Here is a 15,193-nt window from a genome sequence, read left to right on the forward strand (position 1 = left end):
AACAAACACACACACAGACACACACACAGCTGGAACTAACAACCAGCACACACAACAAGTTGGGAAAAACTTTTAAACACACACCCGCAAACATCGTCGCAGTCACAGCGAGCGGAGAGCAAATAAAGCATGCTAGGATGTACACAGGAAACGAGGATGAGCATTGGTTTAAAAAAAAATTGAGAATTACTTAATATTTCATTTTATTGAATATTATTGAAATATTAAGAGTTTATTTTTTAAAACTTAAGTGGATTTTTACAAAACTACCCTAATCGTTCCCCTCTTCAATATACAATACAATACAGCTGACAGTTTGAAAGCTAACATTTATATTGAAGACTGTCTCAATTGACATAGTAATAAAGGGTTTAAATTATTTATAAGTACTATTACATGTAATTAAAAACAAGTAATTATAGCCAGCAATTACTGCCATTCAATTATTCTCCGTGCACGTACATATACATATACATGCAGTACACGAAAACAAATAAAGTTTATTGTGACAAATGTTTCATGACAACATAACATTTCGCTCTGGTCGAGCACACCCGCCTCTCCCGTTCTCCACTTTCTCCCACAGGTGAAAGTCCACCTTTGTTGTTGTTGCGCAGCAGAGGAATAAAAGGACATTGCAATTATTAGAGCACATTATAAGCATTTTGTTGCCGACGCTCGGTCACAAGATAAATTGATAAGAGTGACACGGCTACGCTCACCTGTTTGGTATAGTACTTCATGTCCCGTTTAACGAGCTGCGTTTTACGTTTTTCTGCTGTCCACGTGGCGTATACGCAATGTCAGTTTTTGCGACTGCTTGAAAGATTCTATTTGGCGAATGAGTGGGTTGCACTTTATAATGCCCAATGGCATTTTTACTTTGGACTTGTTTTGTTATTGCTTTTTTTAAAGAAAGTGTACAAGTACATGGCAGACCATCATTTCTCCATTTTGTGGCTGTTAAATTGTAAATATCCTCAGCATTTTGAAAATGCTTTGAATGTAAATATACAAATTTCATTTATGTAACTTGCTTAACTGGCTGACCACAAAATATTTTTAGACTTTTTGATGACCCAAGGAAAAGCAGAGATGAAATGATTTAATCGTATTTAGGATAATTCCATGAATTTCACATTAATAGAATGTGTATAAACGCACTTAGACTTAATTAAGTTTCCTCTATTTCCTAAACAATGACTTAAAAGAGTGTTTTATTGCAGACAGCTCGCAAAGTGCTAATGCCCCACCCATTTTCTAAAGTTTTGTCATAAGATACACAATTGAAGTGCTCTAAAGTAGACAAAAGAGCAAATGGCAGCTATTTCCGTGTTGATAGAACCTTTTTCTTTCCTGTCAAACGTTCGTTTCCATTGTTTCCGCGCCGAAGGACCTTTTCCCAAAGGGAGCGAGAGCAACCAATACAGAGCCACAATACGAGAAAACTTCGACTAATACCTGCATAATTGTTGTGCTAATTTTGTCAGCACGCCCAGTTAATGTTTCTATTGACACCAAGCACGCTGGCAAAGGGGCGGCGACTGGTGGGCGGGGCTGGGCGATGTCCTTTCCCAGAGTTGCACTGCTTTGACATTATTTACGCTTACCTATGGGTTTGGCTCGCTCTCACCTGCCCCTTCGCCACCCCCCCCCTTCACCACGCTTGCGAGTCTGAAAACAGTGATTAAACTAATTTTATGCAGCAGCGAGGCAGGACGAGGGCGAATACAAGGATACAGGCAAGGATTCGCGGAAAGCGAGGAAACGGCGAGGGGCGAGGCAATAAAAAACCATTTAAAACATTCAAAGTGTCGCATGAGAACGAGCAAAGTGAAAGTCGACAAGCGTTAACGACTGGCATCGATATGGAACACAGTTGATGGCTCTATTTTGCTGTTTTTCAATTACCATCTCTATATGGCAAAATATACCAACATGGAAAGAAAGAAAAAAAATAACTAAGCTATTTTGTATTTGTTGTTGATCTGTATTTGTTTGATTTGTATATTATTAGTTGCCACAAATTCCTCATACATATTTATAAATTAATATTTTTTTATGATTATTATGACTATTTTTCCCAGTGCCCAACCAAATATATGTGCTGAGCGCGAAAATGGAGTCAAGCCCAACAAACCAAAGAAACAAAGTTTAGCAATAAAAATCCAAAACAAGCAGCGCGAGTTGTAGCCAGGTTGTTAATAAAGCCATTTCTGCATGGGCTGTCTCACCTGGCACCACCCACTAAATGGCACCCACAACCACCCACCTTCCAACACCCACTCCCAGCACCACCCACTAGCAAACCGTAGATGGGTTCATTAGCAGTGACTTACATTACACACGCTTTTCCCCCCCGTTCTAGTCGCTATTTTCCTAGTTTCCTTGGCGCTGTTAATTACGAACCCACGATAAAAATGGTGGGGCAAAAGGGGCGAGAAAATCGGTGGCGAATGAAAGGAAAAAAAACGCCTGCTGCACAATTGGAAATTTATAAAAATTACACGTAGATTGACAGGCAATTTGTCCTTGTTTAATACGAGGTGGTTATCCACTGCTGGCGGTAGTTGGCTTATTGACTGATATCGCCGAATTCCCGAGGCTTAGATTTGTGGCTTTCGAGGCGGAGCGAGGTCTATTAGGTTTCATTAGTGCCTAATTACCCAAAAGCGAAATTAGACGAAAGCCAATTATAGTTAATGCATTTACCGATGCCGCCAACTCGTCGAAAGTCGTTGGACATTTATGGACTGACGAGCATTGTGTTACACCAGGTATAAGTCGTTAATCCTGCTGCGCATTTCCAATTAATAAGGCATCTATTATGCGGTGGTATCCTTGTGGGCATAAAAAACCAATTCACACCCGCATTCAGACATCGACATTGCTGCTGGGTATGGAAAGAAAGTAGAAAGTAGCCAGCCATTAACTCACACCCACTTTCCCATTTTCGATTGAGCAATAAAAAACTACCGGAAAAGCATTCCCCTAGATTTACCTACACAAATATACAGGTACAAACACACACAGATACTCGTATATGTGTGCATTCGTGGCTGGCAATAAATTATAAAAATATCCGAGTGCCTCAGCAGCAGAAGAAAAGTTTCCGTCTAAAACAGAAAGAAAATACCAGTGGCGAATTCCTGGGAATCGAATCAGTGTTTACTAGCAAATAAACCAGCAACTCGGCTGCTCTATTTCTTTCAAAATGAAATTCCGTATTCAGAGTCTCTAAAATGGCATTTATAAAATATTTTATTTTCCGCACTAAATAGAAGCTAATTTAAAGTCAATGGTTTGAAAACTAGCTCTGACTACAAAAAAGTCTTGAGATGACTAAAAGAAATGATGTTCATATTCATGAACATCAGATAAATTCAAATTTAATCCCCACATTCCTGATGTGTGTATAAATTCCGAAAGGCAAAACATTAAATATTGAGCAACGCGCTTCTCGTACATTTGATTTATGAAAACATATTACGCCCGTTGCTATCCTGCATGGCAGAGAAAAGGAAAACAAAACCGGAGTAAAAATACGGATATTTGTGAAAGCTTCTTCCACGGGCTGGGAATATAAGCATATGAAAAACTAGCTTCCGTTACGTTTATGATAATATTTTATTAAAGCGCAGCATGCCACTATAACTACGGGTTAGCAACCAAATGGCAGCAGGGAGTTTGAGTTGTTGCACGCACCCAAGGAATCGTATAGAAATCCAAGGCGAACTTGCCGCTCGATGACGACGTCGACACGCCCCGCCAAAGAGTCCGTAATAAATTTATTATTGTGCCGCACCACAAGCCAGAAGCCAGAACCAAACCGAACCGAACCGAACTGAAGAGAACAGAAGTGGCAGGACGATGGTGTAGGTGTAGTTGGTGGTATCTCACTTTTGATGGCATAGATAGCAGAACTTTTAGCCGACTCTTGCGGTTTTGACGCTGCGATAGGCAGCGCAAAAGTTTGCGCTTCTTGAACTTGTTGCATTGACAACCTGCAACGGAAGTTGCTCCCTTCAGATTGCAACTTCTGTTTGCATGCCGCAAATGCTGATAACCCGCATCTTGTGATTTTTAGATAAATTTAATGAATAATTGGGTTGCATTTGATATCTTTATGGTATATAAATTTAATGAATAATTGGGTTGCATTTGATGTCTTTTTATAAACTTAATGAATAATTGGGTTGCATTTGATATCTTTTTATAAATTTAAAGTTTATTTATTGATCATAGTAAGATTAAATTCGTATCTACCTCAGGTATTGTCTCCCGCTGAAAATTGTATACAAAAGAATTCTGAAGGATCAAATTCTTTATTTATTTATTTTATTTGATATTTTTGGTTTACCATTCCGAAAAAAAGGTAATTTTAAGACAAATGTTACTCTGCGCGCTATAGTTATAGCAAATAGATAGCTGGCGGGTTGGTTTTTGCTCCAAGAGCGGCTGCATCTGCATTTGCATCGGAGTATCTGAGTTTCTGAGTATCTGTGTGTGCGTCATTGTGGCCGCTGCTCGGCAAATTGGATGCAAACCTCGTCGGCGAAATGCAGTTGGCAAGCGTGTTGACAAGCACCACGCACTATGATGCCCCCGGGGGCGTGAGGATTTGACTTGGTACCTCTGATATGGCGGGAGATATGGTCGAGGATAAACCATACCATGCCATGCCATGCCATATACCTTGCCATATACCTTGCCACTGCCGCAATATAAATAGCACTGATTTGCGCTAACAAATGCGGAGCGGTGGCTGTCGCTATCTGCTATCTGCGACTTGCTGGCAGCCCGAAAGTTAAGCCAACCAACCATACAACCCATTTGTTTATTATGAAAATACGGGCTGCTCGGTCTCGTGAGTGGGAGCTCCGTATTTCGTATCGCTTTCTCCGGCCCTCTGAGCCTGTATCTGTGTGCCAGTATCTGTGTGCATGTGCATTTGTATGCGTGTTCGGCATGTTAGTGTGAGTGGATTGCCGTCTGTGTCTGTGTGTGAGTGCTGCCCACAAAAACCTTAAACTGATGACACACTTCACATGGAGGTTTCTGCCTCCGGCTATGGTTCTGGCTCTTTTTTCGTTGCCGTGTGCCCGTTCATAGAACTCACACTGCGAAAAAACATTGAAACTTTAAAGTTTTTAAAGAAAAAATCAGTGAAAAGCAGTGACATATCAATCTGTAAGTTTTTTTTGGTAGTAAGTTCTTCACAATTAAATCTGATATATATCTTCAAAGAATTACAGTTGCTCAAATTCTGAAAAATCCTTATTTCCAACTCATTCGATAACCAATTACATGTCATCCTTATAAGCAGCGAACCGTTTAGCACCCAAATTTCGCTCAGTGCAGCTCGTAGCCGGCTTTCGGTGCTGCATTTCCGCTTGAATGGCGTCTGTGCTCGGAGCAACTAACAGCCCATTGACAAGGGGCCGTGGGTGGGTGGCCAGAGGGTCGTAGGGCTGTTCAGTGGGTGTGGCAGTGGGGGGGGTGGGGGGGGGGGGGGCAAGTGTGTCACCACACACGACCACGTAACTGAAAGGCATACTTACCGTTTTAAAACTGTGCGCTCTGTACATGGCACACTACTATATTGACTTTGAAGCATAAAAAGCTTTCCCAGATACTCCAATACACTGGAGGCGAACTCTTTATTACCGCCCATATGCCGGAGTCATGTTTCTGTGTTCTGTATCTACGTGTATATGTGTGTGTGTGTGGGTATTGTACAATGAAAACCGTTGGAAGCCATGCCTTGGGAATAGACGGTGAGATGACTTCCTGATCGATCTGGCTTAAGTCTGGACCTTATCAGCAATGGCAACCGGTTCTTGGGGTTTTGCCAACATATACAATGGCTTGAATGCAGCCTCCTCTTTGGACTCCAAGTGGACATCGAATAGGGCGCTGAAGTCTCTTATGTAGTTCCTAAGACTTTCGATACGCGACTGCAATTGCACAAAGGTGCGTTCATCGAAGATTTTCACCTTGATGCGGTCGCCAGTGTCCTTAGTTATCGATGCCAGATCGTACAGGTCCCTTCGCTCGTCCAGATTCTTGCTGCACAGGCGGCTGAGATGCGTTACGAAGTCCTCCATGTCCTCGATAAGTTCCACTACTAAAAAATAGTTCCTTGTCTTTTTCCGTATAGTTATAGGCTTTGTTACCGAATAGGCATAATCGAAATTTTCACCAATGGCCTTCAGATCATCTGGTAGTCCCTTCAGAGCATCCTGAGCGCAGACTAAAAGACCCTTTAGTATTTTATTATTAATATATATTATTTTTGATACTTTATTAACTACTGCTCACATTCATATCTGTAATGGCTCGCCAGTCTGATGTTAATAGCTCGTAATCTGGCCACCAGTCCTGATTGTCATCCTGATAGTCATCTCGAGTGGCAGCAATCATGCGAGTCTTCAGGATCTGAAGTAGTTGTCCTTGTCGCGGTTTCATCAGCTCCCTAATCAGTTTTCGCAACTCCTCAATCTCCTTGCTGCCTTTAGTATTCTTGGGAGCTTCCTTTAGTAGTTTATTTAGGACTTTAGCAGGCTGCATGCTGACAACAAAATATAAATTGGAAAGTTAAAGCTTGATGAAAAGTAATGCTGTATTAGCATTATAAATTTTTGTTTTGAAGTACATTTCAGAAACTCCCAGTATTTTCCCCAACCAGTTTCTTGTTTTTAGGAACTAAGTCTAGCACATCCTCTTTAAAATATATATTTAAAATGTTGCATATTTTGCTGTAGCTGTAGCTGCAGCTGCCTCAGGAGAACGGCTTACGCTGCGTATACGCAACGTTGTCACAGTCTGTTTGCTTTTGTGTTTATAAAACTGTCTAAATCAACGCTCAAACCAGCACACTGGAACATAAACACAGAAAAATATTCCACTTGCTCACAATATGTTGCTTTATTCACATGGTACATTTTAAGTTTTGGTTTTATTTTTGACAGCTTTTCTCGTATTAAACTAATTGTTGTCGGCACTTTTGACCCACAATAAAATGCAATTTTAACCCTTTTGCTCTTTGTATTCTGTCTTGGGGTCTGAAAAACATACGTGTAAAGGTGCAAATAAAGTAATAAATTCATTGAGCGGAAAAGTGGCACAAAAACCTAAATAAACAAAATGTAACAAACATCTTAACACAATTTATTAGACAAAATGTGCTTCATAGGCATGGGTTATATTTTTTGTGTGTGCGCAATGGGATTATGTTAGTGCATACAACACAACAAATGAGTTAATTTTAAATAATTAAATAAATACAGTGAAGTTTCGTTTTTTTTAAGAACTTCATTTCCTAACTGGGGCAATTTAGTATGAAATACTTTTTTGCCTTCCCTATAAGCCCGAAAGCTCCGCTGCCGAGTTCTTCTGCTGCAGTTGGTACATACATATGTATGTATCCAGTTGTGTATATTTGTATATGCATATATATGTAGCTTATGCTCAGCAGGATAAACAGTCGAGCAGAAAGGCAGTGTGACAGTCGGAGAGGCGGAAGGACAAAGTGACTGAAGGACCAAGAGACAGACGCTTCTGCAAAAACGTTGGCGCAAAAACTTTTCGAGATTTGTGTCAGCTCGTTTGAGAATTAGTCGTAGGTTTTTAGCAAAATTAAAAAAAATCTGTCACTATGCGGTTGGCATTTGCCGTCTCATTGTTTTTCGGTCCCCTAACAGGGCCCTTGATCCCCCAGCTACCCCATTTTCCCCCATTTCCACCCGCTTTTCCAGTTTCAGTTCCATTTCCACTTCCCCAGCTCCAGCTCCTTTTCATATTCGGCTTGTGTTTCCATTTCTCCGTCTCTGCCACAATTTAGATAGTCACTTCTGCTCGCTGCACATGGACACTGCCAAATATACGCATTAAAAATAATGTTACATTAATATAGAACCTCTTATAAGAAGGGATGACTCAGGAGCAAGTTAAGAATATCTCAAAAATAAACTTTAGGGCTTTATGTTGCTTATAATGAAGTTAATGATAAGCTACTTGCAAAACAATATGTATTGTTCAAGCTACAATTTACGTTTTGGTTATAAAAAAATGTATTTTAAGTATATTTTATACAGTGGTGCCATTGAATCAATGAATATGTGCTTGAGTTTGCATATATGTACAAGTTTTGCGTTATGTGCTCTCTGCGCTTTGATGCGACCGTTGCTTAAATAATTTATGTGCCGCAAAATGTGCAAAGTAATTTATTCTGATTATATGCAAAACAAGAACCGGCGCAAAAATGAAAATGGGCATCAAATAAAATGTGAAACGGCCGTCGAGTGTCAAAAAAATAAAAAAAAAAGGGAGCTTTGGCGTCAAGTGCAGAGTAAAGAGAATTAAGTCCTGCACCTGGGCAGCCTTATGTTCGTATTTTCCAAAGAATCCCGCCTCTTGAAAGGGCCGTAAAAATTTATGTTGCTATAATTTAGCTTTAAAATCGCACAAAAACCTCAACCCAGCTCATCCCCAAAAAGTGAGAAGTGGCAACCAAGGGGGCGTGGCACGCATTTAAACGGAAATAAAATAAAATTACAAAAAGTGCGCAACTTTCTGACGTTGCGATTGTTATCCTCGTTGCTCCGGTGTTTTCCTTTTCAGATTTTTCGGTTTTTTTGCCTTATTTTTTTTGGACTTTTACTGAGGGCCGAAACGGCTGTCAGAAAGTGATTTAGAAACTATGCTATGACCCGGGTACCTTGGCCCGTTCGAGAACCGAGTGCTCCGAGTTCTTCGAGCTCCCAGTTTGGAGTTGCGAGTTCAGCAGGATTGGCATTTGTTTGTTGTCGGCTGTCGGCCGGCTGTCGTCGGTGGCCATAAAGTTGAATTTAAATTTAGCATTTTTGGCATTCGGCTATTGCCATTACCATTTTGTGTGCGGCTCTGGAAAATGCCTTGAAAACGAATTGAAATCGAATTGTTTGCCATTACTGCGGTTAAATAATTGAAGCCACATTCCAGTTGAAATTACGAAAATACGTTAGGCCGCCGTCGGTGAATCAAGTGGCAAATATGCATAACTCATATAGTTTTTGCCCACTTAAAAGCCACGGGCAAATATGCTGAAAATGTCAAAACGTCGCTTACATATTTAATGCGCTCTAACAGGCTTAATCAACATTACAAAGTAATTAGAGTTAATTCTTTTGTACTTGAGCGAGCAGAGACACCTGGCAAAGGTAGGTCGGTAGGTAGGCAGTCAGGTACTGAAAGTGCTTACGCATGTAGCCGGTGACACGGCGAGATTGAAGGTGAAAATGATAATGAAACTGAAACTGGAAGATGGAAGCTGTACGCAAGCTGATGAGGATGAAAATGATAATGAAAATTACGATGACGATGGTTGTTGGTTGGTGGTTGGGATGAGACCCGTATCTGTAAACTGTTGCGCGGCAATTTGCATGGTTAATTATCTATTAACTTGAGCATAACTTTTTCGTTGGGTGCGAGTGCAGAATTCGCAGGATCCAGAACCGCCAACAAATGCACACACACACACAGACACAAATACCAGGACAAGCGGGCGAATTAGGAGCCTTCAACGAAAATATATACATCCGTTTCCGCTCTTGTCCTGGCAGTGGCTGCCATTGTCATTATATAGGAGGTAAAGCGAACTGCGAAAAATTCTAATTGTTACAGAAGTCAGGTGGACTTACTAATACCCTTGATTAAAATGTTTCGACTAGAAAATATGATTGTATCACCGGGTTCAGCAACAGCGATAAAAATACTCCGTAAAGTGTCTGTAAAATTGTGTATATGTAGCTAACGTTTTTAACTAAGATTTAATCTTATGGTCCTATAAATTCCTAATAGTTCATATACCCTACCATAAGTTTCAGAATTATAGAGTACAGGAGCAGCGTCAGCGGAAACAAGTTTATGGTAATCTTAATGCCTAAAGCTTTCCTTTGTTGTGATGCCGCTGCATGCCGTAAATTTCACTTATTAAATATTTGTGCTTAATTAAGAATTTAACTCTCACAACAAGCGAAATGTTGGGAGGAAGTGACGGCGGGATCAGACTTTCAATGGCATTGGGATCACATTTCAAACTAGGCTTTAAGTTTCATAATGTATAATTAAGTTCATGAGTCACGACCTCCTTGAAAAGTTCATTAGGTGAAGCAATGATTTAAATTTATTGAAATCTCAGATTATGGATTGTAAGATTAATTAAATCATTCTTCCGTTTTATTTTATTTAACAATAAAGTAAATTTTATTTATTTTAAAGTACAATGGTTATTAAAAGTAAAAGAATACAGAAGTGGCAATAAATAGGCACAAATATATACAAGTATACATTTTATAGTTCGATAAGAGGTATCATCATCAAAATTTGCGAAAAAAGGCAAAAAATTACATTTAAATTTTTTTAACACATGCAGATAGGGAATTTTGTTACGAATTCAACGAGGTATGGCATTCCACATTTGGACAACTAATTTTACTGCTATCGAAAAAAAGGGATTATTTTTTATCAAAATATCAAAAAAAAAAATGTAAAAAAATCGAGTATTTTTAATCGTTGTTTCGCCATAACTTGACCAAAAATAGCCGCACATCTAAAATAAAGACTGCTTTGTGCTGCTAATAAACATAGCTAACTATGTCTATCCCCACTTTTTCGATATTTGAAAAAAAAAAATTTCACAAATTTTTGCATTTTCCATAAGGGGTACCATCACCAAAATTTGCGAAAAATGGCAAAAAATGAGCATTTCAATGTAAGTACATGGATCGATAGGGAATTTTGTTACGAATTCAACGAGGTATGGCATTCCACATTTGGACAACTAATTTTACTGCTATCGAAGAAAAACTGACTATTTTTTATCGAAAAATCGAAAAAAAAAAAATTGTTATCAAAAATCGGATATTTTCAATCGGTGTTTTCGCCATAACTTGACCAAAAATGTCCGCACAGCTAAAATAAAAACTGTTTTGTGCTGCTAATAAACACAGCTAACTATGCCTATCCCTACTATTTATCCAAAAAAAAAAAAATTTGACAAATTTTTGCATTTTTGAAATTCATATAGAAATATCAATTGAGCTAAGTCATTTTACATGTTTCCGATTCAGACAATGTGACGGTTATTGCCTGGCCATGGATTTCGATTCGATTGCGAATCCATTTTCGGTTAATTTTTAAGAGCCCCAATCGATCTCCATTATTGACACATTTTTGACAAATTGCCAGATAGCCGCAGAGTTGGATTTGCGGAGTCCTTTTCCTGGTCCTATAGCTTGCAACTGAAACGTGTCTCGCATTTTTAAGGAATCCGGTCTACCTTTCTGGTTTCTCGTGGTAATGGCAAATGGAAAAGGGTCAACGATTTGCGTATTATTTGCTTTATTTTCAATACGCAGAACGAACCCTTGTCAGGGGCAAAAGAGTGAAAAAAAAAGTAGCAAAAAGGACTCATTGCTAGGCAATGGATGCCTCGCTGCTGCGCAAATATTACCACACTTTCTGCCTGCTCTCGCACTCACTTTTTGCTGGCCTGTTGTGTCCTTGCTCCGCTTCTTTCGCATTTCAGTTCATTTCTGGCCTTAATTATGTGCGGCACAGAACAAACAACAAATGCACAAGCAGCGCATATGCACTGCACATGCACTTTCAGCCCAGTTAATTGCTCACGGCACACTCGGAGCACTCGGAGCACTCTGCGCCACTTGACCGACCTGCCGAGACGTCCTGCGAATGCCAACCATTTGTCCTGCCACCTCCTTTAGCCTCCTCAATCTCCTCAGCCTGCTCAACCTGCAGAACCTCAGCTGCTCTCCGCCTGACACTATTTAAACTAAATGCTCACCTTAAAATCACATTCTACCAGGATGTCCAGGACACCGAAAATGTTTCTTTTGCCTGCGGCCAGCTTTTCGTTATTTAAAACGGCCTTTGTCTGCGCTTGACCCTCTGTCACAACGCCTGTTGTCGTGCGCCAACGCAATTCCTTACTGGATAAAAAATACTGCACTGAAAGAAATTAAGAAACTGAGTTTTATGACCTTTTTTTACACAGCAGAGAATCTGGGCAGAATTGAAACACTGCGTTCCGAATTGTCTAATAGTTATTAGGTTTATTTATTGTATCTTATAATAGTTTATCACTTTACCACTCGTAGTGACACATTTCCATTTGGGTATATATTTTATATACATTTTTCTCCGTACACCTATTTACTTACGGCTTTTCGTTGGCCAGCTGCCTTTGCAGCTGCTTGTTGCCGTGCACAATATTGCGGAGGCGAGCGGCTTTGATGTCCGCTTATCAGTTCATCGCCCTGAATTTTCTGTCGTACTCAAGGAGCGGTCGAAAAGGGTTCTCGGTGCCGTCGAGGTTAAGCCCTTTTTGCAATGTCCACAGATAGTTTTTTGTTTGCCAGATCCGCATCGAAACGAGGAATACCATAAGTCGTACTGTGAAAGCTTATACTTGGCTATGCAAGTGTACACGTAATAATATGGCCGCAGTAATTTTAATTCTAACCCAAAAGAGTGTTGGTCCTTAAATTGGGGAGCTTTGACTACCCAGAAATGTGATACAGAGAGAGTACATTCTCGTTTCCTTTGTTTGGCAACTGCACAATGGTGGAGCTGTCAATTTACTTAGCCCAAAAATGCAGGTAATAATGAGAGTCAAGCCAGCGGCAGCAAAAAAAAAACATCCCAAAATGTCGACGTCGACTCATGCCCAAAAAAATGCCACTTCCTGCGGCTTAATTTCCGTTTCAAGTGAATTTCCTTGCTGCTAATTTTGTTGCACACACAAACATTTGGTCGTAGAGCACGTGCTGCAATAGAAACTGGGCCACACGGACACGAGCACGGACAGAACGGTGGACGGACAGAAATTACGGACGGACACAGAGTCCGGACACGAGCACGGACATTGCTTTCATGCTCCGACTCTCCAGCCAGTGATTTTCGCCGGCTTGCCATTTGTTTAGCGCATAGTTTTCTTGAACCAAAACAAAGCCGAGCCAGAAACAAAGCGAAAACTTTAATATCCGCACTCAATGCCACAACAGCAACAAGCTACATGGCGAACAATGCTCACTTCAATGTCTATTGATGGGCCACGTGTGTGTTACAGCACACACACACTTACACACTCACACCCTCACTGTCTACCCCTCAGTTTCAAAGAATATCCTCCATGGCACCATCCTATTGTCAATGACCAAAGTTTGGTTCGTTTATACTTGAGAATTGGTGGTATTACGAACAGAGACCAGAGACTTTCAAAAACAGATAATGATGTTTGCTTGCTGAGAAACACTCTTAACATTTTCCGGAAAAAAATACATAAAAATATCTTTTTAATTTCTAACTTATTACGGAATTGAAAAACTCGTTTAAATAAATATATAATAATATTAAAAATAATTTTGAAGTATATTGTAGAAAAGCATATCCATATTACTTAAACCACTTTATTTAGTATAAAAACGTAAAATCCCAATTCTGCTACTCGAAAAAACTACTTAAATTGCTCTCCCCATAAACTCGAGGTCCAAAAGCCAGATTGTAAGTCCGCCGCAGACTCAGCGCATATTAAGCCATTGTGAGCCGTGCCAGGACGCTTTTAACCCGAAACTCAACGAGTTAGCGTCTCAGACAAAACTTTTTCAACTGAGCGGCAGGATAAAAGCTGCACGGCCATTACTATCATTCACAGGACGAAGCGGCTGTAGCAGTAGCAGCCACAACTAAAACACCCGACTGCTATTACGGTAGCTTAGTCCTGTGATACTGCACGGTACTGGTGCTGAGTCCTGCTGCGCCTGTTTCAGCTCCTGAAACTGGTGTCCTGGGCCTGAGTGTTTGCTGCCGTTTTTATTTGCAGTGCTTCACTTTATGGGCAAATGTGCATTGAGCATTTGTGTGTCTCTATCTGTACAGGGAGGTGATTGTACAGCGAGCAGCGAGGACTAAGGACTCAGACCTCTGGTCTATGGTCTCTGGTCTCAGGATTCAGCCGCATATTGTTTGTGGTCCATTGTCTTCATAGGCCCATTACGTATTCCATACTCCGCATGCAGTAGTTAGTTTCTGCGGCCAGCAGTTCGACTGACTGCTCGCAAGTGGTTATTTATCCTGGGCCCCCTTTTCTAATGGCTAATGTGAAATATGCATGCTTAATTGTAATTCTAAATCCGAAACCACGGCACATTAGTTATCCGGCCGGTCGGCCGTTTGCCAGTCACTGTTGCACATTAACATCAATAATAAATTTCGATTTGCGGCAATTACAAATGGGGCTCTGGTACTGGAAATACTTTGCACATGCACGGGTAGTATACTCGTATGTATGTATATATACAAATTGATTGATTTATTATGTATTGGGTTGTGGGCACTCATTGTGCGTTTTGGTTCGATGAAAAGCGTTTCGAAAATTATTCCCCTCGCAATATGCATATGCATATGCATGTGCATATAATATGCGTTTATTTCTAACACAAACGTTACTATTTAACCCAGGGCTATTTAGAAAAAATCAATGTCTATGGTAATCCCGATGCCATAAATGTCACATGCATGCCGCCCCCAAAGGCAACGATTGCTCCCACCACGGCGGTAAGTCATAGTCATCATCATGGAGGTCACCACTAAACCAAAACCAATAGAATGCATTGGTTGGCATTTAAATTAATTAATGAATAGCCGGGCAAATCATCTTACTGATAAATTACATTAAAATTGCATTATGTCTGCATAAGTGAGAGGAATATTTGCATTGGGATTTGCGTTCATTTATTGAGACTACCAACTAATGCTGCAAATAACATGTAATCGGATACACTTATGTATGTGATGATGCATTTTTAATCCCCGCGCTGTAAAGTTATATTTGTGTATTAAAGAGCTCAATGCGGCTAATCGTGTTGGTAGCCAGCTGCAAATTTAAAATTCAATTTAGCACTAAAAATGTGTGTAAGCCAGCCTTTTGAAATATTTGCAAAGTCCTTTTACACATATTAGTTACCTACGACTTTTAATTAACCAAATTAAACCAAACTTATCGGGTTTCTTCCTTTGAAATTCCTATTATTTATATACTCATTTTATTTTGTTATAGTTTGTTGAATATCAATACCTTGAAATTATTTTATTTGTTGATTCCTAAAGCTTGGCATTATTTTGTATTTATTTT

At 40.0% G+C, this 15,193-nt stretch overlaps 2 protein-coding genes across 12 annotated transcripts in view; one reads left to right on the plus strand and one right to left on the minus strand.

Annotated features, from left to right (window-relative positions):
* The window catches only part of LOC120448378 (collagen alpha-1(XVIII) chain), a 57,369-nt gene that overhangs the window by 22,436 nt on the left and 19,740 nt on the right, over positions 1–15,193 (plus strand). For 7 of the 11 annotated variants that reach the window (XM_039630348.1, XM_039630351.1, XM_039630352.1 and 4 more), the window contains exon 5: positions 14,521–14,616. The exons of the other annotated variants lie outside the window; for them this stretch is intronic. In XM_039630348.1, the coding sequence (XP_039486282.1) occupies positions 14,521–14,616 (96 nt within the window). The remainder of the gene's footprint in view (positions 1–14,520; positions 14,617–15,193) is intronic. 11 annotated transcript variants of the gene reach the window in all.
* On the minus strand, positions 5,625–6,653 carry LOC120448379. Its single transcript, XM_039630361.2, has 2 exons — positions 6,322–6,653; positions 5,625–6,263 (listed from the first exon to the last, which is right to left on the minus strand). Exons 1-2 carry the CDS (start codon positions 6,568–6,570, stop codon positions 5,805–5,807), a joined length of 708 nt encoding a protein of 235 aa, XP_039486295.1. The 5' UTR covers positions 6,571–6,653; the 3' UTR covers positions 5,625–5,804.

The sequence above is a fragment of the Drosophila santomea genome, chromosome 3L (assembly GCF_016746245.2).
Source record: "Drosophila santomea strain STO CAGO 1482 chromosome 3L, Prin_Dsan_1.1, whole genome shotgun sequence".
Taxonomy (NCBI): Eukaryota; Metazoa; Arthropoda; class Insecta; order Diptera; family Drosophilidae; genus Drosophila; species Drosophila santomea.

What these genes read in the sequence shown, in the direction of transcription:
- LOC120448379 (XM_039630361.2), bottom strand. Translation starts at nt 6,570, where the DNA reads ATGCAGCCTGCTAAAGTCCTAAATAAACTACTAAAGGAAGCTCCCAAG. An exon ending in GAGCCATTACAGATATGAAT is followed by an intron (nt 6,264 to 6,321) that starts GTGAGCAGTAGT and finishes AAAATACTAAAG; the next exon opens with GGTCTTTTAGTCTGCGCTCA.